General features: G+C 37.0%; 2 protein-coding genes across 2 annotated transcripts in view; both read right to left on the reverse strand.

The window, feature by feature from the left end:
• Positions 1–729: 729 nt before the first annotated feature.
• LOC306764880 (charged multivesicular body protein 6-like) lies at positions 730–4,681 on the reverse strand (the record flags this gene model as incomplete). Its single annotated transcript, XM_079252174.1, has 8 exons — positions 730–848; positions 950–1,025; positions 2,458–2,538; positions 2,774–2,839; positions 3,241–3,327; positions 3,795–3,882; positions 4,123–4,232; positions 4,616–4,681. 8 exons carry the CDS (start codon positions 4,679–4,681, stop codon positions 799–801), a joined length of 624 nt encoding a protein of 207 aa, XP_079108300.1. The 3' UTR covers positions 730–798.
• Positions 4,682–6,849: 2,168 nt separating this feature from the next.
• Positions 6,850–23,301, reverse strand: part of LOC306765293 (protein tweety homolog 2-like) — a 32,401-nt gene continuing 15,949 nt past the window's right edge. The window contains exons 4-14 of the mRNA XM_079252705.1: positions 22,166–22,386; positions 18,218–18,313; positions 16,422–16,494; positions 11,070–11,139; positions 10,916–10,971; positions 10,004–10,096; positions 9,835–9,927; positions 8,830–8,972; positions 8,518–8,706; positions 8,359–8,437; positions 6,850–6,985 (exon numbers count right to left, since the gene is read on the reverse strand). Of these exons, the coding sequence (XP_079108831.1) occupies positions 6,905–6,985; positions 8,359–8,437; positions 8,518–8,706; positions 8,830–8,972; positions 9,835–9,927; positions 10,004–10,096; positions 10,916–10,971; positions 11,070–11,139; positions 16,422–16,494; positions 18,218–18,313; positions 22,166–22,386 (1,194 nt within the window). The 3' untranslated portion in view covers positions 6,850–6,904. The remainder of the gene's footprint in view (positions 6,986–8,358; positions 8,438–8,517; positions 8,707–8,829; positions 8,973–9,834; positions 9,928–10,003; positions 10,097–10,915; positions 10,972–11,069; positions 11,140–16,421; positions 16,495–18,217; positions 18,314–22,165; positions 22,387–23,301) is intronic.

A 23,301-nucleotide genomic window follows, 5' to 3' on the forward strand; every position in this document is an offset into this window, starting at 1 on the left:
ATTTTAATGAAGAAATAACTGATTAATACACAATCAAAAGACTAACCTGCCTTTTGCAATTATATATTTTGCTGCAAAAGAATAATGATCACTATCATTATGGATCAATGTTACATCAAACTTTTGCATGGAAATTGTTAACTTAAAACCTGGATGTTTTCACAACATCTTGATAATTAACTGAGCCTATACTTGTGTTGTGAGAGTAGCAGGCATGCCTGTTCTGTTTCAATTCTCACCAAACATAACTTTACCTTGGTGACAAACAAGCTTTGTGAGTAAATACTTTTTTTCTTTCTCCTTTTCAGCTACGTTATATCTCTTTCGCATTGACTGAAATCATTTACATTTCACAGGCCAGACAAGACGATCTTGCAGGCAGGATGTGGGCTTCAAGCTACCTGTTTATGATCAATGCTGTAAACATAATTATAACAAAAAATACACAATCAGTTGAGAAAACAAAAGACAAAAGTGAATATTCTCACACAGATTTTATTTAATATGCAAAACAGCATAAATGAATTCTTAAAACATCTAGAAAAAATACCACCTTGTTATTCTTGATGTCTTAACCAGCACATCTACAATATGTTGATGCTTTGCTAATCCAAATCAGAAAGAAAAGAACTTTTTACTTTATGCAGTTACTTCAGAGGAGTAGCAAATGAGAGAACAGATGGTGCTGATGTTGTAAAAATGTATGAATATGCTCTGATTTCTGCAAGTCCCACCCGCTTAAACCAAAACTAAGAACAAATTAATGTTCAACACGCAAAATCAAATGCAAATTCTGTGTCAAGCTGCCAGCATCTCTCTGTCTGCCTTGTTCTTTGCTTCTCTTCTCTCTAGAAAAATAATCAGAACACACAAAAAAAAGTATCAAACAGTTTTATTTATTCATTTGTTTTTTTTGTATTTCTGTGAAATTTAAACCAAAAAGTTCTACCTGGTGCAGTTTTAGCTCCCTCTGGTGTCTCTGGTAAAGACTCATGCGGGACCTCCGGAAGTGCTACATCCTCTCCCTGTTTAGGAAAATGTAAAGAAGACAGTGTTACATGTAAAACAGCAGGACATGAGCCATAATGCTTACTTAACAAACTGAAAAAAATGTTTTATGCAGAGACAATCCAAGAAATGCAAAGTGTGACTCAGTAGCTGGAAGACATAACACATCACTTAGGTAATACTTAAGAGGGCCAAACATCACACAGCTAATATTTCTGTGCATTTGCATCATAAAGCTTTGCCTAAATTAGGTCACTCTGGTGATTATTTAACCATTCTTCACGGTACAATTGGTGAAATGAAATTGCACGGTTTCCTGGCATGAAGCAGACATAACCTTTACTCCTCCAAACACACCATTTCTGTCAAAAGACTCAACCTTTTTCTCATCTGGCCATAGGATGCTCCTTCTTGTTTTTAGTTTGTTCAGCTGCAAACTTAAGTCAAGCCAGAAGGTTTTCTAATTTTGCAGGTGGGGATTATTTCTTGAAAGGCAACTTGTTTTGTCCATGGAGATGTAAACGTAGCTTAACTGTAGATGGTGACACTGGTGTCCCAGCAGCTTTCAGTTCAGTGTAACCTCAGCCATTCGGTCAATCCACCACTGTTCATGACTATTGTAGTTAGCTCACTTCCAGACCAGGAGAGAGAGTCAGCAGTACACTCTTAAGGTGTTATGTAGAATTTATAGTGTTGATTTAAGAAAACCATCCTTTTTTTTTTTACCCTTTAATGATCTGTGTTTTACAATCACTCTACTGCAGGAACAGACCAGTTAAAAAAAAGGACAGTCTTTTATTTTATGAGTATGTGCAAACTACCTAACACAACTCTAGAAGTTGTAGGACAGATTTTCCAATCAGCGCAGACTTATTTGGTTGCACAATGTACAAAATAAGTATTTGGTGAAACACACTTTGCTGAGGAAAGTGCTGCTTTTTCTCTTGTTAGGTTGCTTTATCACAAACTGAATCATTCCCATTATTACAGTTTTGGAGTTTAGCTTGTGTAATATTAGGTCAGACCCTTTGATCCAGTGCCTGTGTTCAATTGGGAAACATAGTAATTTATGAAGTCTGATAGACTGGAGAGCGTGTGCCATTTAGAATAATTACTGCACAACAATGTAACAGTTTGCTGAAGTTGTAATCACTATGAATCAGCCTAATTCATAATCATGGCTGTTTCAATTACAGCTTGTTATTAGACTACAATGGGACAGCAGCATGAGTACAGTTCTTAAAAATGGGCTGAGATATTTCCCCTCTTTAAGAGATCAATATCTAATTTTTACAAATCCAAAGCAATAAAAAGGTATTTTGCATTTATGCCACAAATCAGAATCAGAGCATATCTACAGAGAAATATGAATTGCATTTTTATCAAAGAATCATGATATGCAAATGTTCCAAGTATAAATAAAGGTTTAACATTCAGCAAATCACCTACCTGAGTGATAGCTTCCAGCTCTGCAATAACAGCATCTTCATCCTCCTGAGTTAGGGCTCCAGCCAACATTTCATCTATTTGCTGAAGGAGCCAAATATGTCATTACTTACAGGTTCAAATAGTCTGCATCCTTTAAATATTGACATTATGATACAAAAACATGATTTATTACAAGCTAAATAAACATTAGCTTTATTCTTGGTTTTTTTTTTCCTTTTATAATCTCACCTTATTTTATTTATATTTGTTATAAAACTTTCAAATACAAGTTTATTTCTTTGCAGTTATATTTGACTAACATCAATAAGGTATTTACCCTCTGATATTCAATTGATTCCTGCGTTTCATCCAGGATCCTCTCCACATCCTCTACTGACATGATCTGTCACAAATAAGGAGGAAATCCCATATTACAGAAGAACAGTGTTTCTGAATGCAAAATATTTTCCACATATTCTGGCTGGCTTGTAAATTTCAACAGCAAGAACCCCTCACTGCATCCAAGGATGTGCAACAGTCACACCACTGTAGTCAAGGCTTTTCTTCTTAATCCTTTAATCTTCAAACAATATGTACCAGCTATGCCACTGTGGCACAAACCATATGCAGTCTATGCCACTCAGTCTTCACCAAGGGATCACATTAGGGAAAGCATGCCTATCAGTAGGAACTTTCACATTGCTCTAATGCACACTCACGTATGTAAAGCTTAAGGGCATGTCATACAATGAATGTAAAAGGCAGACTGCTAAACATAAGCAGGGAGAAAAACTAAATGTCTACCTCATGCATACTTTTCAGGCAATCATTGCCAACTTTAAGTCCCTCGATGACTTTCATCTCAATTTGCATGAACTCAATATCTTGAACCTGTTGACAAAGAGAAGCATGCGGGAATCTGAACAAAACAAACAAAACAATGCTGCAAACTTATACAGTCAAATAAATACAGTGGGCTACTTTTTTTCAGGATACAACGTAAACATAAAAAAATATTTTCATTTATAAGACTGAGACAGAATTTAGAGGCTAATCTTGTAGTTGTTTCAAAAACAGAATAAGGTAAGACTAAAGATTTTTTTTTCTGGAATGAAAGTATTGAAATATTTAGCAAGAAACTGAGTAAAGGTGAAGCATTCATTTTACTCTAAAACAAACCCATCAAGACTGAGTCTGGTACTAACTTGTATGCAGCAATTTTACCTTTACTACATTTCAGAAATAAGTATTCAACAACGTAAGTAAGTTAAGAGATGGTCTTTTTTTTTAATATAATCTTAAGGTGATTAAATTAAAAAAAAAAAAAATAAAATAAAAAATACAGGAAGTTTTCTTACCATGCGCTCCAGGTTTGAAATTTGACTTTCAGTCTTGTCTAGTAACTGATCCTGGTAGCGCTTTTTCTTAAGAAGTAGCAGAGCTTTCCTGTAATAACAAAATACAAATCTTTCACTCCAATCAAACATGCAATGTACATAGGAAATAAAACTGACACAAGATATGGCACCATTAAGTCTCCAGAAACGTCTCGACAGCCACTTTCTATATGTTGCTCAATCCTCTCATTCAACTAAATTCAGTAACTTATTTCTGAGTATTTACTGCTTTCAAATTGTCAAGTAAAATAGTAACAGATATTCATTTAATATCCAAACATCTCCTTACTCTTTCTTGCCATCTTTTAGCAGCTGTTTAGCCAGGAGTTTTTCCTTTTCCAGCTGTAATGTGATTTTCTTCTGATACTGTTTCAGCTTGTCTCTCTGTTGTTTCAGTTGCTGTAAAACATCACAAGGCAAGGCATATTTCATCAAGCAACAATGCAACTTAAATGCTTTTGCTTTTTAATTAAAATATTATAACTTAAATTAAGAAAAAAAAAAAGTCTGTCTTTCACAACATTGACTATAATGGAAAACAGACGTCTAAATGGTATGACTATTGGTATTCACTGGAGTGGCATTTCATAATATAGCACAGTCTAAGAATAAAATATAATACATATAACATGTTTAACAACGTGTAAGAACATAGGGGTCTATTTTAGCAACGAAATCCAGCAGTAAGCAGATCAGCTAACATTAATCCATGCTGCATGTGCATCCGCTAATACTAGCCCTGTGTTTGGATCACGGAGCGGCTACACCTGCTATCGGCTCACCAAAATGGCTTTGTCTTGCTCCGTCACACGAGAAGGTGGGCTCTTTCTCCCAAAGACGTTTCCCATTATTCAGCCACATCCCCGCCACATCATCCCTCTAGGACATACGATATATTACTTCTTACTGAGCATTTTCTTACAGTTACAAACAGCCCCAGATGGCTAGCATGCTAACAGGCTACACCATGTCCACACAGGTTTCCAGTTTCCTACGGCAAGCGAGACAGGACTAATCGTCCAAGGTATTAGTTACAATGCTTCTTACAGTTACTCCCATATTCCTCACGAGAACTTGTTTTGTGACGCATGTCTCAATAGTTTTACATAGGAAGGTGTAAAATTGTACATTTGAAACGCCAGGCATGTGGAGTGACCTCGGCACCATGGACAGCTCCAGAACCCACAGGGTTCCAGGATCAGCACCATGGATAGTGATAATGACTCTTATTGTGACATAACATAAAATGATCCGTCATTACAGACTGCAAAGGCTAACCAACCTACTTGAGTTAAATTATTGTAATAATTGGGAAAGAGAAGAGAAAAAAGAGGGACAGTGCAAAGAACCACAATTGTTTACTTTCTTGTACCAAAAAGAATAGTCCCTAAGTGCAAAAGTAACATCCATCCATCCATCCATCTTCTAAACTGCTTTGTTCAATCCTAACATGCATGTCTTTGGACAGTGGGAGGAAGCCGGAGTACCCGGAGAGAACTCACTCATACATGGGGAGAGCATGCAAAGTCCACACAGAAAAGCCACTGTTCGAATCTTCTGCAAAATTAACAAAATAAAAATTAGCTTTTCCATCTGAGCCAAACACATGGATGAAAGTGGCTGTGAGTAGATGTGAGTAAACCTGAAACTAGCTAGACTTCTGTTTCCAAAGATGTTAAAGGGGTAGAAGCAAAAGTGGTTGAAAATCCAGCTAATCTTGGATGTGAAGGAACAATAATATTGAGGACAGAAGTGGAAAAAGAGAGAATAGTACTCATATAGCTTGTGTTTGACTAAGAACGGTGTGAGGCACAGCCTGTTCTATTACTTTGAAAAGCTAATCTAATATGCCAACTGAGAACAATGTCTCTTCACATTCTGAACATTTGAAAGATCCATTATGGAGAAGTTACACAACTTATGACATCTATTTTAAGATTTATTGCACACAATGAGGCTTCTGTTTTGGTGACATGTACAGGTCACAAAGAATCCCCTTTGGCCTAATATATTACCGTAGTTAATCTTCATCAGAGAGACAGTGAAAAAGCACAACAAAACAATTGCCCACGTGCAGCATTTTATGGTTGAACTTCTGTTTAATTCGATACATTACACAACATATAAAATACAGTAAACAGCAGATTGTCAAATATGTAAAGACTTTCAGTGGCTAAAAGTACCTGACATATTATAATTCCCATCAGTCACTAGTAGCACTGGTCCTTTGAAGCTCTCAGTAGTTTCTAAACAAAATATCATTTCAACACAGCTTGCATATAGATGCATTGATTCTTGTTTTTAGCCTTTGTTGTTGTGAAGAAGTCATAGCACACATTTAAAGGTCAGGGTTTTAAAAAAAAAATCTCTTATGTTATAGTTAATATTCTCAAGGAAAATCTCCCACATGCAAAAAGCATCCCCAAATCTGGCATAAAACACCTCATTTATGTCTATTTGACTCATCTTAAAAGGCATCTTTGGCTGTTCAAAACAAAATGATAATATTTGGTATAGTTTTCATTACATTCACTTATCATGTACAAAATGTGTAAAAGAAGAGTTTCAGTTCATATTGCACTATTGGAAAATACTAAAAGGATTTTCTGCCAAAACAGAAGGGACTCGGTAAAACCATCATGCTTTGAGACCTGTTCATTGCCTTATTCTTTCACTCCCGTGATATTAAAATGAAAATACTGACCAATGATCATATTTATGCATGCCACCAGACTTTTTACTACTAAAGCAAGAAACATTAGATCATTTCACTTGAAAGACTCTGAATTGGGATAATATAAAAGCAACAGTATTTCCATGAAACATGATAATGACAACAATCTTAAGATTAATCTGTATAGGTCCTTTCTGTTTAAAACTGCATTTGGGGCTTGCCAAGCACTGCACTGATGTGGTACGGAAGTAATTGCCTCATGCGGCCCACTTTCATGTCTCAGATTGGACGACAGGCTGTCGCTCCTGTAAACAGGATTATGCCATGAAGACAGCCTTCTCGGTGGGAGCTCAGAGACTCAGTCAGAAGCACTGAGAGGGTTTCTGTCTGTAGCAGGCTACACCTGGAAGTCAGTCCCAAAGTGTCTGATCTGAGCATCAGTCATAGACAGATAGGTGGTCCTCATACTTGGCGAATACTGCAGGAAAGAAGAAATAAAAGAGAAAGAAACTTCAGAACATTTACATTTATATCATTTTAGATTATAACATGAATCATAAAACATCATGATGTGATCTGAGTTTGGAAAACATTATTTGAATAAGCTCTGCTCTTACAACTGGTGAACTGGACATGAATGTTGTGGCAAGTTAAAGAGCAGGTGACAAGAGGATGGAGATCATAAATGAGGAGTTGGAATAATTCACACTCACATGCAACACTGTGGGGGGAACAGTGTGAGGAAGTCAAAGCTGAGGTACTCAATAAAGGATGTTTGGGGCTTTGGGGTTTAAACAACTGGCATGGCAAATACAGTTAAAGAAAGTCTCCAGTATGTAGAAAAATGTGAAATGAAAATGAAACCAGAAAAATTAAACAACAGAAAACTTACAGTTAACTTAAGGTCTGAGTCACAGAATAAGCAAAGGAGAGAGGTTATTCACAGAGCGCTGCTTAACATTCAGCAGTTAAGACAGGCTATTGAGAAACTGAGAGCATAAACAAAACAAAAAAACAAAAAACCATAAAACTGAAAAGCTGATTCACAAAAACAAAACAAAAATCCAAAACCAAGACACACACATCTCTTTGTAGCTGGATGAACTGTGGTATTTATTGCAAATATCTTTTCAAAAGTTTCATCTCTGCTGCAGAAACAAAATAAAGAAACAGATGCCGATGCCTGTTGAAAATTTACCTCACGGAGGCAAAAAAAAAAAAAAAACCATTTTAAACAATGATCCAGATTCTCTTGCACCTTCTCCCCCTCAAAAGTCGTTTCAAGTGCTGGGTACGCTGTGAATGCTGATCAAGCCACAAAAGCAAAAAGAAAACATCACGAAACAGAAACTTTGACTGTGCATTCATCACTTCTCAATCTGTTATCTATTATTCAGCCCACACACTGAAAACACAACACTGTGAGAGCCACTAATAAAAGTGGATGCCTAACAAGAGGTGGATAAGGCGGTGATGTCTTTTTAAACAGTTGCTCATAATTAATTTACACAGAAGCAAATTCTACATCTCTAAAGGATTACTTTGCCAAAAACTATAAATACAATACACATCAATAAATAAAATGGTTTTAGCATTTGAATTGAGCCCGGCAATCAGAGATGAGCTAAAAATAAATGCATTTCCACAAATGGCCAGCAGAGAACAGTCTTCCATCACGTTCAAAGCAACATGAAGTCCCTGACAACATGCTGCTGCTGTGAGGTTGTGTGCAGTGTAAAAGCATAGCCAAGTTCATGGTGCATGCTCCCTGAGCTGTTGGCAGTACTGGGGTAAGAGGTAATGTCATCATCATCACACTAAAGACACTAGAGCTTCATAGGGCCAACGCACCGAGGGAGGTGGGGATCCTCTCCCTATCAGTGGCACATTCTCATATCGAGGGGTTCCTCCAAACAGCATAGATTGATTCCTGCGGCACGAAGGAAAGAAATGGTGGTCAGTGTTTAAACACTCAAATGGAAGAAAAGCATTATGTGAATCTGATCCTACATGTATTCAGGGGGTGGGATAGTGGAGTTAGAAGCAGACTGGGGAGGTGGATGAAGGCTGGCCTGGCTGCCAAGGCTGCTCATGTAGCTGCAGAAACTGTGCGTGTTGGACCTTCTGGGGTTATATGATAACCGTCGTCCTTGAGGGTTGAATGGATCTTCCTCATCTATGTCGTCATAGTTTTTTTCCCTGGAATGAATTTGCAGAGCCACACATGGAGATGGAAAGACAAAAAGTGCATGAATGAAGTTTGCAGAAGTACTTCCTGTAACAGTGCATAATGTGGTGAAGGGGGGGTCACAAGGCACTGACCTACTGCCCATTAATGTCCAAACGCGGAAAATTACACACAGCATGGCAGAGAGAGCGCAGGCGGCCAGAAGAGAAAACAGAGAGAGGTAGAGCAGCCCTTCCACTCCATCATAGCACACACCCATTAAGGCATCCAGATAGTCCTAGAAGAGTCATTTTGGCAATGTTCAGAAAAAAAAAAAAATCTTTTCCAAGCACTATGAAGCACTGGCAGCACTATGACTGTTACACACAGTGAACCTATCAAGAACAGGAGTGCTATAAGCTCTGTCATTTAATCTTTCACTGACCTTACTTCTGTTTTCACCAACACTATTTGCACACACAGTTTCATGTTTCCACGTGGCATGAACAGTCTTTCTGAGTAAATGCCATTTTATGTGTGGGGAAAACTTGCTTTTTTTGCATTTACACCTGGCTCTATCATTTTGATTTTAAGGTTTTTTTGTTCTGTTTTGTTTTTTTCATTAAGTGATCCGTTTAGGATAATAAACATTCTTGGAAAATGGTTTAAAATGCAAATCTAAGCAGTAGTTTCATCCCTGAAATAGTCCCAGAGTGCAACGCTCAGACCAAGGCATGTCACTCTGATGTTATACTTGTCATTGATGCATTCCTAGTTTGCTGAGCTTTTTATATATGACTAACAAGCTCTGACAAACAGTCTTGAAATTCACCTGGCGTTTGTGTTCTCACTGCTGTTTTGCTGAGAAACCGTGGGAATGATATTGTCATGTTTAATATTAATAGTAGAAATCTGTCAAACACAGTGACCTCTTCATGCATTTGCCTGCAATCCAATTCATAAAGTATCATTTAACTGCATTTCACTGGAGGTGGAGTCTGTCTCAGACACAGAGTGTTCTAACTGTGTTTATAAATAGTTACATGAAAAACGTTGGGATGGAGGGGGTGTGACAACTGTCAAGAAGGTCCTCTTTGTTGCTTTGAGCTCTGCTACACAAAATTCCCCTAAAAACTGGCCTCAACAAACTCAGACCTTACCTTATGCAGCCCGCGGCAGTCCAGCAAGGCTGTTAGCTGGTTAAGATTGAGCTCTGTCAAGTTTAACAGCCGCTGGATCCCTAAAAGGTCTCTCTGTGTAACAAAGAGGGAGACAATGATGTACAACTCTCTACAGTTTGGTGTAATAGTGTGTCAGCCAGTCACTTACCTGGGCAGTGGGGAAAAGTGGCACAGAGAACCGCAGCAAGCCCTGGATCTGGATTTGCAATGTGGTCACAGAGCGCTGACAGATTGTAATTGACTGAAAACACAATGGCCCCACCACATCACACACACACAAACATGCACGAAAAAAACAAGAGGGTCTTACTGAGCACAGTATTGTTTGAAAGGATGCAGCATGTAAACAGATAATTTTGTGTTAAGTAAAGCTTTATAATGCCCTTAAAATGGGACAATTTTTTTTTCTAGACAGATAGGCTCAGATTATCCTTTACCATCTATTGTCTTGCTCACTATGATGCCTCCACCAATTCCAGCTAACAATCTCATGCAGAAACAAAAGAGCAATATTTATATCCACTGGGCCATCAGAATAAAGATTATCCCCTCTGACTGAACAACTATATTTTAAATCCCCAAATAGTTGCTATGACAGTATCTAAGCGTGTGGGTTTTAATAATTACAGGTCATGGATTTATCCTCTTAAAAGTCACATAATATATACCATACAGATGAAGAGCCCACTTGAGATCACACAGCATTATCACTAAAATGTGGCTTTGAAGTAATAAAAACCTCCCTCAGTTTCAGGCTGACAACTATGTTTTTCTTGTTTTTTTATGTTTGTTAGAAGAGGCTGCTTGTGTGTGTGGTTGCATTGAAAACAACAGATTTTAATAGTTGCTTTGGAATTCCAGGATTTTACTAAACTGATCACGTTAATTTCACTGAAAGCAGTTTATTTTGTGGAAGAGCTAAATTTTCATCATAGCAAATTGATGTCCAATAATGAATTTGGTGCATCTAACATATACAGAACACAATACATTTTCCAGTGTGTGGTCTTTAGTAAATGACTACTGGAGAAGGCAGACAGCTAAGACATTTAGTCAATACCTGATGGAAGGGGTTTGGCAGATTTGGACGGCAAAACAAATAATAGTGTGCAACATCTGCAAGGTGAGAGAAACCGAAAGGTTAGCATTGTGTCTTCAGAATAATTGACAGTACTGGTGCCTGTCTAAGGATGTCTGCAGAAATAATAAAGTACCTGCACTGATGAAATCCTTAGTTTGGTTAACAATAAACTTGTCTGGAGCAACACAAAAGTCACTTGTGCCCTGTAGGGAATGAATGAATAAATAAACACTCATTGTTATCTTGTAGGTAATCTTAAAAAAAAGGCATAAAAAAGTGGAGTACTAAAGTCAGGAGATACATTTGAATTCTTGTGGGACAGCTATGTTGCTTTATACTGAGAAGCAAAATATAAATTCATCTTCTGACACAGTGCAGTACTGATACATCAGCTTGTGCAGAAGTCTTGCATTCAACACCTTCAAATGTATGTAGATATGCAGAATTGCATACACACACACAGTATGGGGAGTAAATGCAAGCGCTTTTAGTAACCGACCTTAAAGTCTTAATGATCCCACAGGGACAATGTCAATTTTTGCTAACCATGGATGAAATCTGTAAAACTGTCAAAAAAATGCCATGCTCTCAAATTTATCCATGGAGGGCTGCTAATGTGCACAGGTAAACAGTTACAGGTCATGTTCGTACAATCTGTGACCATCCATTAGACAAACACATATGCACAGTTCACCATAAATAATTAAATTAACAAATCAATAAAGTAAATAACTAGCCTAATTTTTGACAAGCTTATTGAATTTAGAACTGGGAAAAATGTGACTATTCTGTTGAGTTGATATGAATAATGTTTAAAAAGAAACAAGATATATGTTAGCATTAGCGGTTAAGTTGAGCTTATTTAGTTATTGTCCAGCATGCTCAAAACACAGGAAAATAAATGGACTGGTTGTGCAACACCACACCTCCCACTCAGAAATTATGTTAAGGTATACAAAGTTAATAAAAGTAAACTACTATATCTTATTATACACTGTACATGTTGCAGCAATTTATATACTTTATATAATTTCACAATTACAAAGTTTTTTATTTTTAAAATTAACCTGCTTCTTTTGATTTATTTTTCTTTATTTTTATAAGAGTCAGAGATAAATCTGGTCCTCATTAGAGCTCTAAAGTAACTTCAAGTTTAGCTCTTGATTCTTAATTCTGCAAAGCCAGTTCCCTTCCAACTAAGACGTGTCACCATGGCAACGTTTAATAGCATCGGTAACATGTGAAAACACCCCCTCACAACCAATTAATTCTCACTAAAAAATGAGAAAAAAAAAAAAAAAAATCTGAAGGCATCAGTCCATGGCTGGGAAATCAGCCTTTGATGGACTCCTTCAGCGTTAATTTCCCAACTATGCTGCTTGACTTTCACATATCAGCAGAAGAGATTTCTTAATTGAAGACAGAGACTGGTTACTCCAACTTGTTCCCGTTATCTTTTAAAGATTTTAAATTAACAATCATTTATTCATGAAAACAATGACTGAACTATAAATGATTTACTTCTAGCTTTCTCTTAAGCTGAGTGCAGTGTATCACTGTTGTTAAATTGCATTTGACAATGTCTGTAGCTTCAAGTTCATCTCAATATATATCTTAGAAAATGCTTGAATCAAAACTTTGTTAAATCAGTCACTGAACAATCAAAACACAAATCACAGCCTGGATATTGAACATTCTTTAAATTACTTTTGTGATTTGAACTGAAACTTAAGCACAACCTAAAAATACATCTATAGCACATTTATTAGATTATTTACAGAATTATACATTTCCAGATCCAAATCTAAATGCTTTAATAACACAGTGGTGATAGTGATCATGTTATTTAAAGCTTTCTTTTTTTTTTTTTTTTGTCATATTTCCTTCCTGGCCTGACTACATCAGTTGTGTTGCAGTTACAGTCTTTACATTTGGTTAGAACTGCTTATCTGGTACCATACATCTGGTACCTAACCCTAACTCTACATCCAGCCGTTCTGAGAAAAACCTCGGTTGAGTTACTGAGTTAATAACCAGCATCCCAATACTGTCTTTCAATAAGTCTATCTTTAGGATTATTTAAGTCATATTACCTTAAAATAAGGAAAAACAAAAATGCTGAACCTGCTTCAGCCACAAAACTAGGATATCCACAACTTTGATTAGAATGAAAGATTTTTTAAGCAGAAAACTGTAAGATCATTGCCAATCTTTCCAGGGACAGACATCCCAGCATGTTCACTCAAAAGGTCAGACAATGCAGTGCTGAGAAAAAAGTTCTAAATTAATCAAAAGTTACATCTCAGAAACTATAGACCTCTGTTAACATGTTTAAGTTTAGGGCAGTACAATTAGAAAAAGCCCAACAACTATGGCTGGCTTGAAGTGATTGCAATGAATACTGTTATCTTTAAAAAGAAGAGCACACTTTAAGTTTTCAAAGTAATAAATGTAAAATCCACAAATCTTCAACAGCAAAGTGGAATAATCTCACCATGATACATGGTAAGATGTTTGAAAACCATACACAGCCCACAGAATTCATAGCAGCCATCAAGCACTGTAGTGGAGGGACTGCAATTTGGGTTTGTTGAGCAGTCATAGTACTTGAACTTCTTGCAGTCACTCAAGGTGACCATGAAGTCCCCTCGAAACTGAAACATTCAAGTGTCAAATATTGGGACATTTGGCAACAGCTGATACATATTTATGTGACAGGACTATTTTTTTTTCACCAAAGCAGCAAATCTATGACAAAATGGCTAAAAAGGCAAAGAAAGAGAAAACCAAGATGTTGACATTCAACGTCTAGATCTCAATATGCTTTCAATACTGTGGGATGACCTTAAAGGAACTGCGCACATGCAGCATCCTGCATGTGTGTTTTTAATTTGTTTTGTGTGTTATATCCCAGCCTTTAAAAGCCAATATTAAAGGGTGTATTATTGTTTTCACTGCTGTACATTGTGTAGCAATGAGTAAATTAAATCAGTCTAACTCAATATCTTCAATAACATTACTGAACTTCATGCACCATCATTAATCTTTTTTAGCCAATGGCTTCAAGCCAATGTGACGACGAGGACAACTCTAAAATATGAATTTTTCTCAATTGGTTAACTTTGGCTATTTAGTCCTAGACTTCCTTGAGAACAAATTATTAAGCATATCTGTGTTACATCAGTTATCATCATCATTCCAGCAACGGACTATTCTCATGGATTCAGTGAGTTAAAGTGGGTGAAATATCTTCATCAGAACTTAATGTTTTATCGACAAGTCTATAACGCTTAATTTGTCAAGTACTTCACAACAACCACAGTTGTACTGGACCGAGATAAAAACAAGAATTAAAACATAGTACGCCTATAAATTACTAACACAGTATTGGTTTACTTAGCAAGTGAAACCACTCTAAAGTGGGACACTGCTGTGAAATTTGAAGGAAGTGATGGGTCAAGACATGGTTTATTTGATTAGGGGCCTGACCACAGCCTAAGACAGACCCCGACCTCAGACTATAGGAAAACAGAGAGGAAACATGGGCCTACTATATCAAAAACCTGTTTAAGCACCCTGCATGGAACAATATCCAGAGGGCAGTTGGTAGTCTCAGCTTCTGGACAACCTCAGAGAGCTGAGCGAGTGATACTGGCTCAAACACATTAAAGACAGCAGGAGGGGAAGGAGGTAGATGCACCTCTGAGGCTCTTGCCATACTGCTGGTAATACTCTAACTGAGGCCACTTTGTCAATAAAGTAACGGAGAAACTCGTCACTGGTTGATTTAGACAAATCAGTTTCATGTTGAGAAACTGAAATTTCCTATTATTTTACTGTGTACTATAAATCTAAAGACAGCAATCCTTACATTTACATAGAATTGCTTGGAGGCTACACAACCCTTCATTTGAACTTGAGCACAGCTATTCAGCTGAAATGACAACTTTTGTTGTCAGAAAAAAAACAGGCACTGTGAAGATGTTACCTTTTATTTCTATCTCATTATACAAGTGAGGACATTTTGTTCATGCTTCATCTCATCAAATATGTATACATATCAGAATATTTTCTAGGACACCATCATCATCATCTCTCCTCTTAAAAAGCACCACACTTTGCACATGAATTTCTTTATAATAATGTGCAGGTGGAACAAGTTTGCTTGCTTGTTTTGCATACAGTGTCCCACATTTTAATGGCTCTTTGATATAAACTTTTTGTGGATGACTACCCTAGTTTTAAACCCATTGAGGACTAATGCAATGCATCAGTTTGCCTCAGTTTAGAGCAGGGCTACTCAATTTGGTCCTACGAGAGCCATAATCCAGCACGCAGTCCTGCTTCAACGCACCGGAATCAAATTAAATGCATCTAACAGCCTATCAAGCTCTGCACAATGACTCATTAACTTGAGTCAGGTGTCCCAAAACCTGCTGGACTGCAGCCCTTGTAGGAGCAAATTGAGTAGACTTGGTTTAGAGTGAATTAGTGGATTTATAGCTGCTCATTCGATGAGTTAACCTCTACATGTGACATAACATTCTAACTGTGAGACAGATGCGAGCTACAGACAAGCTTTAGTCAATTATTCTGGATTAACTGACCTGAAAGACAAGAGGTTACAGTGTCAGGTAGTGTTGAGCTACAATGCACCGAGCTAAGCCATGAGCATTGGCCAAGATAATGTAATTTTGGAAAAACAACAGCAGACAATACTGCAGGAAAAAAAAAACACACAGCAGTTGCGTGTGCAATTCACATCTGCTTCATAATTTCCAGTTTAAAATCTGTTCAACACCCCCCCCCCCCCATTAAAGATGTTAAATCCTGCGGCGGGATAATCCACAGATGTGAGGTTTCTCTACAGGGGGAGAAACAATTTAGGACAGGACACAATGGACATGACGGGATAGAGCAAGGCTAGAAGCAAGAGGTTATTTTGTGGACCTCTGACAACGCCCCTAATTCAAGCACCATTAAACACAGTAAGCCCAGATGCGCCAAACACATGGTGCACAGTCCTGAAGAGAGAGCAATCTGTCAGACATAAGAAATCCTGAAAGAGACATAAAACTCTGCACAGCAAACCGAAGAGATTTTTTTTTAAAAAAGGAGGAAAAACAGCAATTAAAACTAGAGAGCTGCTTTATTTACAGCAGATTTACGAGCTCTTGAACCTATAAGACCAGAGATATGAAATCAGCTTTACCACATGACTGATCTAAGAAGACAGCTTACTACAAACCATATAGATAAATACAGATCTATTCTAGGCCGCTCACATTTTCAAACATTTGTCAAAAATTTTTAAAGGAACACCTAAGAGATTAATGACATGCGGCACAAGCAGATTGGCTCCAATCAACTCAGCATTTGTGTTATGTTGAACTGCAGTGCTAACAGTTAAAATGAATAAGAATGCATACATGAAGCAATTGGGAAATGACTTCAAACACACACAAAAAAAAGATATTTTACTCACCACAGCTGTAGCAGTGCCAGTTCCCAGTGAGCCCCAGCTCAGGATCAAAGACAGCATAATAAAACCCATGATCCTGGAGCAAATGGGAGGCAGGAGTGTAGATGGGCAGGATGACAGGAAGATACAGACAAAAGGAAAATACATATGAGCAGAATCTGATGAATCAGTTAGTCTTTGAGTCTTTGTGCGCTACCAGTGATCTTCAGCCCCATTTCCAGCCAGTTAATTAGATTTATTCTTTTCAGCTTTTTGCTTAGAAATTGTTCCCCATTAGCCTGAAGACAGAGGCCTAACTTTCATGGTGTGTTGCAGATTAAACCATAAAGCTGGAATTTTATATATAAATTTAAGTGATAAAAAGACAAATGAACTTGGGGTTTCTACTTTAATTCTTCCATTAGCCCTTAAAAAAATGTATTGTATTCAGGAAAATGTATGATTGGAAAAAAAAATACAGCAGATAATAGTTTAAGGCCATTCCATTATTTTTGTTCACTCTGCTTAGCTTTGATTGTCATTGCATTGTTATTGGCTGCACTGAGGAAGTGCAGACAGTGAAATAAGGGTCTTTTTATAGCACCCAAAAATGCAAAGCTGAGGAAAAGCAGCCTTGTGAAGTATATAAATAGTCATTTAGAAAAAATATCACCATGGGCATTAGGGTGCATATTTCTGCTTGTTAAAATGATTACTAAGATTATTTAGAGGCGTTGAATCAACCAGTAGAGAGAGACAGAAAAAGGGCAACAGAGGGCAACTCAGGATGCTCATAAAACTACTAAAGCTATCAGGCATGTTACAACCTTAAGGTAAAGGTGTATAGGCTAAACTCATATTAGCCAATTGACCCTTCAATGACCTTTTTAAATGACCTTTTTAGGACAATTCCAACACATGGACTTTTTGTGTGTATTAGCTATTAATCACTGCAAAGCCAATCAGAACATGCCACAAGCTTTTTTTTTTTTTTTTTTGTTCTTGTATGTGACCACCGCTATCCCACTTTTTATATTTTTCTGAGAGACCTATTCAACAGAGCCTCCCAATATGAACAGCTTTAAGTGACCACTGGCATTAGCTTGAGGTACTATTGGAAGTGTGTGAGTAAGAACATAAATCCTGTAAAAAGAGGAAAAAATGGTCTCCTGATGGATGTAAAAAAAAAAGCTTACAAGAGCTTCGCTTTCCGACTCACTCCTCGGACCTTCTTGAAAGCACCAATAAAGCAGCCTGAGAGCACTTAATAATTAGTTAAGGGAGCAGACTTATCCTATTCAGGAGATCAATAGGCATTAGTGAGGCCCATTAGAGAGGGATGAGAGGAGCGATCCTGAGCATCATCTGCTAACACTAACATGTAGGTTGCACTAAATTGGGCAAATGGGATAGAGTCTGGACTGTGGATTTGTTTGTCAGACATCAGTCGTGGTTGGAATTACTGGCTGTAGTTTAGCAAAACTACAGTTTTTTCATGGTGTCATTTTATATTTATCTGAGTTTTGGAGACTAAACTGTTTTTTGTTTTTTGTTATTTTTTTATTAAATAATTCTATTTAGAGTTTGGTAGTTGTAATGCTATAAATGCATTTGCAAATGTAAGGGAAGCCGCTGAGGAGGGAAAGTAGAGCTATCTAATGAGTGTGCTGTTAATAGAGTGCTTTACTGTTTATGGTGCCAGAGAGTTTGGCTGGAGTCCTGCCTGTCTGGAGTTTCTCATTCAGAACAAATATGTACCACAAGAAAGAAAAATGGCCTCAGACTTAAATAGAAAGCAAATACACACTCGTGGTACATACGTGATAAGCAGGCAGTGAGACTGCTTGGCCATTCCTAAGCACATGGCCAAACAAATGACCAAATCCAGGATCAGCAGCAGCAGATAAGTCAGCCATCTATGAGACGGGAAAATGAAGCGTTAGTAGCAATCCTAACTTTCACTGACAAACAGCAAACCTCGTGATCTCACCAAGTGTGGGCCCAACATATGTTCAAGAGTGAATGTGTTCACTCTGAGTGTGTTTTATATCAGCATTTTTCTTTCCCACAGAAAGCCCATCTGTTTCAGGTAATTTCCAGCTTGTTTAGCCTAATAATTCAACACCACCAATCCACAGACATTAAATTTTTATTCTCCACTGAAAATGTCCCCCTTACAAGAATGGCCATGGCTGAGCCTGGATTTTAAGTGTGTGGAGGCGGAAATGGGTGTTCTTATGAGTCATTCTTAAGTCCTCATATGGTAACTGCACAATAAATCTACATTAATGGTAGATATGGAGATGTACAGCATGTCACTCAAACAGGCATAGTCAAAGGATAGGCTGACTCAGACTGGCTGTGCACCTGTAAAATAGCACAACATCTGTATTGTGAGGTCAGAGGAACACACAATTCACTCATGCTCAATTAGAAGTACATATACTTTTCATATTTTCAATAAAATGCGGACTAGCCATTCATTTGCTTCTGAACAAGGGTATTCATGCTCTTCCTTTCATTTGCATAGATAGAACTGCCAAAACACCAAAACAGAATTTGGTTCAGATTGTGAAAAGAAATACATAATCTATGAAAACTCTGTTCTCTTTTGCTTTGTTCAAGTAACATCAGACTGGCTGAAACATTTGCTTTTAATCAATAAAATCCGACCACAAGCTTTTCAATCACTACATGAAATCCAATGACGGTTCAGGGCATCAGTGACAAACAAGTGGAGTTCAAATGAAGATGCAAACCCCCCATGAGGAAAGAGTATTATACTGATGTAGGGATACTGTGTCACAGCCTGCCAGTTGTGACCATTTATGGTTGTTATTACAGGATTTAAAGTCACCTGTTATTTCTGTAGCAGATGCATCAAAAGTATGAAAAAAATAACAGAAATTAATTTATGCTGTATGTTTATATGAAATATTCAGAAATCAAGTAAGATTTTTAACAATATTCCCAATCAGGTATTATTTGATGAAAAATGCTTTTATATTTCTCCCTTGTGATTTCATACTATATTGAAATTTTGGGAATACATTTTAAAACAAATGATGTTGCAAAAAAATCACACTTTAAAAGAGTTATTTGAATATTTTATTAATCCTGTCACAATGAATAAATTATTCATTTCTTCTACATTGTTAAAAGTTATAGATATTATAAAAGAGTAGTGGAATTGGTTTATTGTGTTGTTCAACTGCCTTTTTGTATGTATTTAAAAAAAAGTCTGGTCAAAAGAAGATCATCAAGAAGATAAATTGTTTCTGAAAATGCAAAATATGAGGTCAGTTGACATACAGACATGTTCCAGAATCAGGGGGTTAATTATGAAAAGAGTTCAATTAAGGATCTCACTGTTTCGATTCAGTAAAGCTTAACGGTAGGAAATGTTTTCCAGGAACATTAGTATATTTAGTATATTTTTGCTATATTGCTTAAAATCCTCTTTCTACTCTGGTTGCAGCCTAATTAACTAAACAAAAATTTAAAAAAATGTAGCCACCTGTGAGAAAACCGCCATCCATCCATTTTAACCGGCTCTTCATAGAAGATTTGAATGATGGCATGTCTATCAAACTCATCTGCAATTTATCCCTCCACCCTCAACCCCTCTGCACATGCTCTTTACACAAAGGCTTGGAAGACTTGTAAAGGCAATATGAAAGTCAGATGTTAGCTAGCTACATTAGCATGCATATTACAGGGGTTCTGCAACTTTTTGAGCCATCACCCCAAAGATAAAATATGTTGGTGTTCCCAAAAATGATCTTGGGACCACCACTGGGTAACCTGATACCCAATAATGTCTGTCCCAATCAAACCCCCTTCCACCTATAGGTGCAGATGTGAGTGGAGAAAAGAGTGAGTGGACATGCGTGAGTGTGGTTGATGAAGCAACACAACAGAGCGACTGGAGGAAAGGTGGCAGTACACTCATTTAAACTAATCTCATCTGACACTTTACTGAGTGTCTGATAATATAAGAAACTAAATCAGCTAAGGTAACTAAAGACATTGAACTTTACAGGACAAGCTAGGAGTTAAGTTTCCCGTAAATGTATAGGACAGGTTACAGTCGGCAAAAATAAATAAGCTTCCTCGTCCGGCTGATAGATTCACTGTCCATTTAAATCTCAATCAGTACAGCAGTCTGAAGGAAAAATGCTTTATTTAGTGACCCATATAAAATGTCCCACGACTCACTAATGGGTTGGGAACTTTTCTTCTTCTTTTTATTCTTTGGAAATAAAAAGCATACCACATGAAAATTCAGCACACACACTCATGAACCCTTGGGAACATGTATTGCAAATCTCTGTGCTTTGGAGGTGTGGCTTCAGGGAGAAGTCTAAAGAAAGAGGTTTGGACTTTTCAATTGTGTATTTTCAAAATGTTGCTTGCTTCTACCGTTTTTACAGCATATCCTACCCTTCCTTTAAAATCTAATATAATGTAAAGTGACAAATGCACAGCAGATTTTAAAACATAATAAGATTTTTTCTCATTTCGCTGATTCTGTATGTAACCTTTCCATTAATATAGGATAAATGTAAATAAACTTCAGCCTTTGTTTTTTTTAGTTATTGGCTGTTACAGCATGCTGTCGAGGGTCATGTGAAATGTTAAGTCTGTATATGAATCAGAGTAAAATAATGAATTTATGAGTTTATCACATAATCAAAAAGAAATGATTTCTTAATGTTCAAAGAACACAAGCAACTTTCTATTATGAGCCCAATGTATGCTTGTTTACTAAATCAGCAGTGTATTTAATTAGATCAACATAACATTATGATGTTTAATGTGATTAAAACATTGAAGAAAAACAAAGTAGAATTATTTATGTTATTGAGAATAAATACTTTGCGTATGATGTTTGAAATTAAATTCTCAACCAAGAAGCATATCAGAAAAAAAGGAAAATAGTGGCAGTTTAGTGTATCACACACTACTAAAAACCAGTGTATATCTTATGGATTAAATTAAACTTTTACTTAAACTGGAGCTGAGTGAGTGTTTTGTTTTTTGTTTTGTTTTTCTAAACTTGCATTAAAACTATTAATTACCATTAAGATCCTACTTATTATCCAAAACCGCAGAAAACTAGCAGCAATGAACTGAATGACACAGCTTTAAATTGACTTGTGTATGGAGTTATAAGCAGAAACTCACACAAGCATCTGGATAAGCACTTTGTTCCCAATTCACACTGTCACCCAGAATGTGCCAAACACCCATAACTTAGCATGCAATGTGAGTCTAGTGAAAATTATTCTTCAAGTACAGCAACTAGCAAGGTGCAAACAGTGGAAACGTTTTGGCAGAAATGCATGTTAGGTTTGTCTTTGCATTTCAAAATGACAATAAAAAGGACTTTTGAAGCATCGGTCTTTTGCACCTCATGAACCAACATTTCACTTGTTCCATTAATATTAAAAATATTCATTATTAGGAGATCAACTGAGGCTAAAGTGACACTGCCGTGCACTAAAGTCTGTGAAGGGAATAGATATTAGCGCAAAGAACAATATTGAAAACTATCTTAGTATAAAGTTTAATCTCTTTGGTGGTCATTAAGAGAAAAAAAAATCCTAGTTGATGTTCTGGAGGGGTGCTAAATAAAATCCCATCTGTTCAATGTCTGCTCTGGATCACTTTTAATCCCATTTGGAGCAGTGTGTTTTCTCCTTCCAAAAATAAATTAATTTAAATCATTTCCATCATGTCAGGGCGGCTGCTTGGGTTCCGCCTACCTGTAATACTCAACATTGGCTGTTTGGTCTGCAAAGGCTGCCAAGTCAAGCTTAGTTTTGTTGATGTCAGGCAGAGCGGCCAGCTCACGGATGACATTGCTGACCATCAGCTGCATAAAGCGCAAAGTCTGGAGGTAGTCGGGCCTTGTGGCAAAGATCTCATCTAAGCGCTCCAGGTGCTGTTTGAGTCCAGTGTCCACGCTGCTCTGAGATCCTGCAATCTGAAGAAACAAAGAGGGTAAGGGTGATGAAAAAGAAAGACTAATGAATCATAGTAAGGGAGGGAATATAGAGAAATGGAGTCAGAAAGGAAATGGGGTCAGATTGAAACTGGAACATGAATTAATTTATGTTCCAGTTCATCCAGGCAGCTATTCTAAAGAAGAAGAAGGAAAAAAGAATAGATAGAGAATGTAGCATCGGGCACGAGAGCCAAAAGAAGTCTCCCTTTGGAAAAGATTAATTTTTTTCTCCAACTGTGTATTTAATTCAGATAAACAATGTTAGGGTGGAATACTGATAGCAATACCGGGGAGACCTGTTATCACAGAATTCTTTGACAGTGAGAACAGAGGTGAAAGAAGAACAGTGGAAGAGAGTAGCTACAGATAATATACTTTTCTCTTTGAACAAAAACAACTATGAAATGAAAAATACTTTACTATTTCCAAGAGGAAAACTGCTCAAAAAAAAAAAAAAAACCAAAAACAACAACAAATACAAAACAAAACAAAAAAAAGTAATGCAGTTAATACCTTCACTTTGGTTTCATCAACAAAAGTACAAAAAAAGTCAGTGCAAATATAGATGTGAAAAGAAATGTGAGAACAGCATATACATTAGCTGCTGCTTGTTTTAAACACATGACAATCACAAGATAATCAAGCAAAGGAGCGTATAAATAACGACTCCGTAATGCTGAGACTAAAACTGTAGGATCAGTCTACAGTATCAGATATTTTCAGATAGATGGTAACTTCATCTCAGGAAGCAACTGGCAATGCAGGCCTGATATTTCTTCTACATATTGACCTGTCACAGAAAAGGCTTCAGCCATCTTACAGATCCCATGAGCTAGCTTAGCTTAGATGCTTGAATTAGATAAAAACAAGCTAACATTTATCAATTTACAGAAG

The sequence above is a fragment of the Telmatherina bonti genome (assembly GCF_933228915.1).
Source record: "Telmatherina bonti genome assembly, chromosome: 14".
NCBI lineage: Eukaryota > Metazoa > Chordata > Actinopteri > Atheriniformes > Telmatherinidae > Telmatherina > Telmatherina bonti.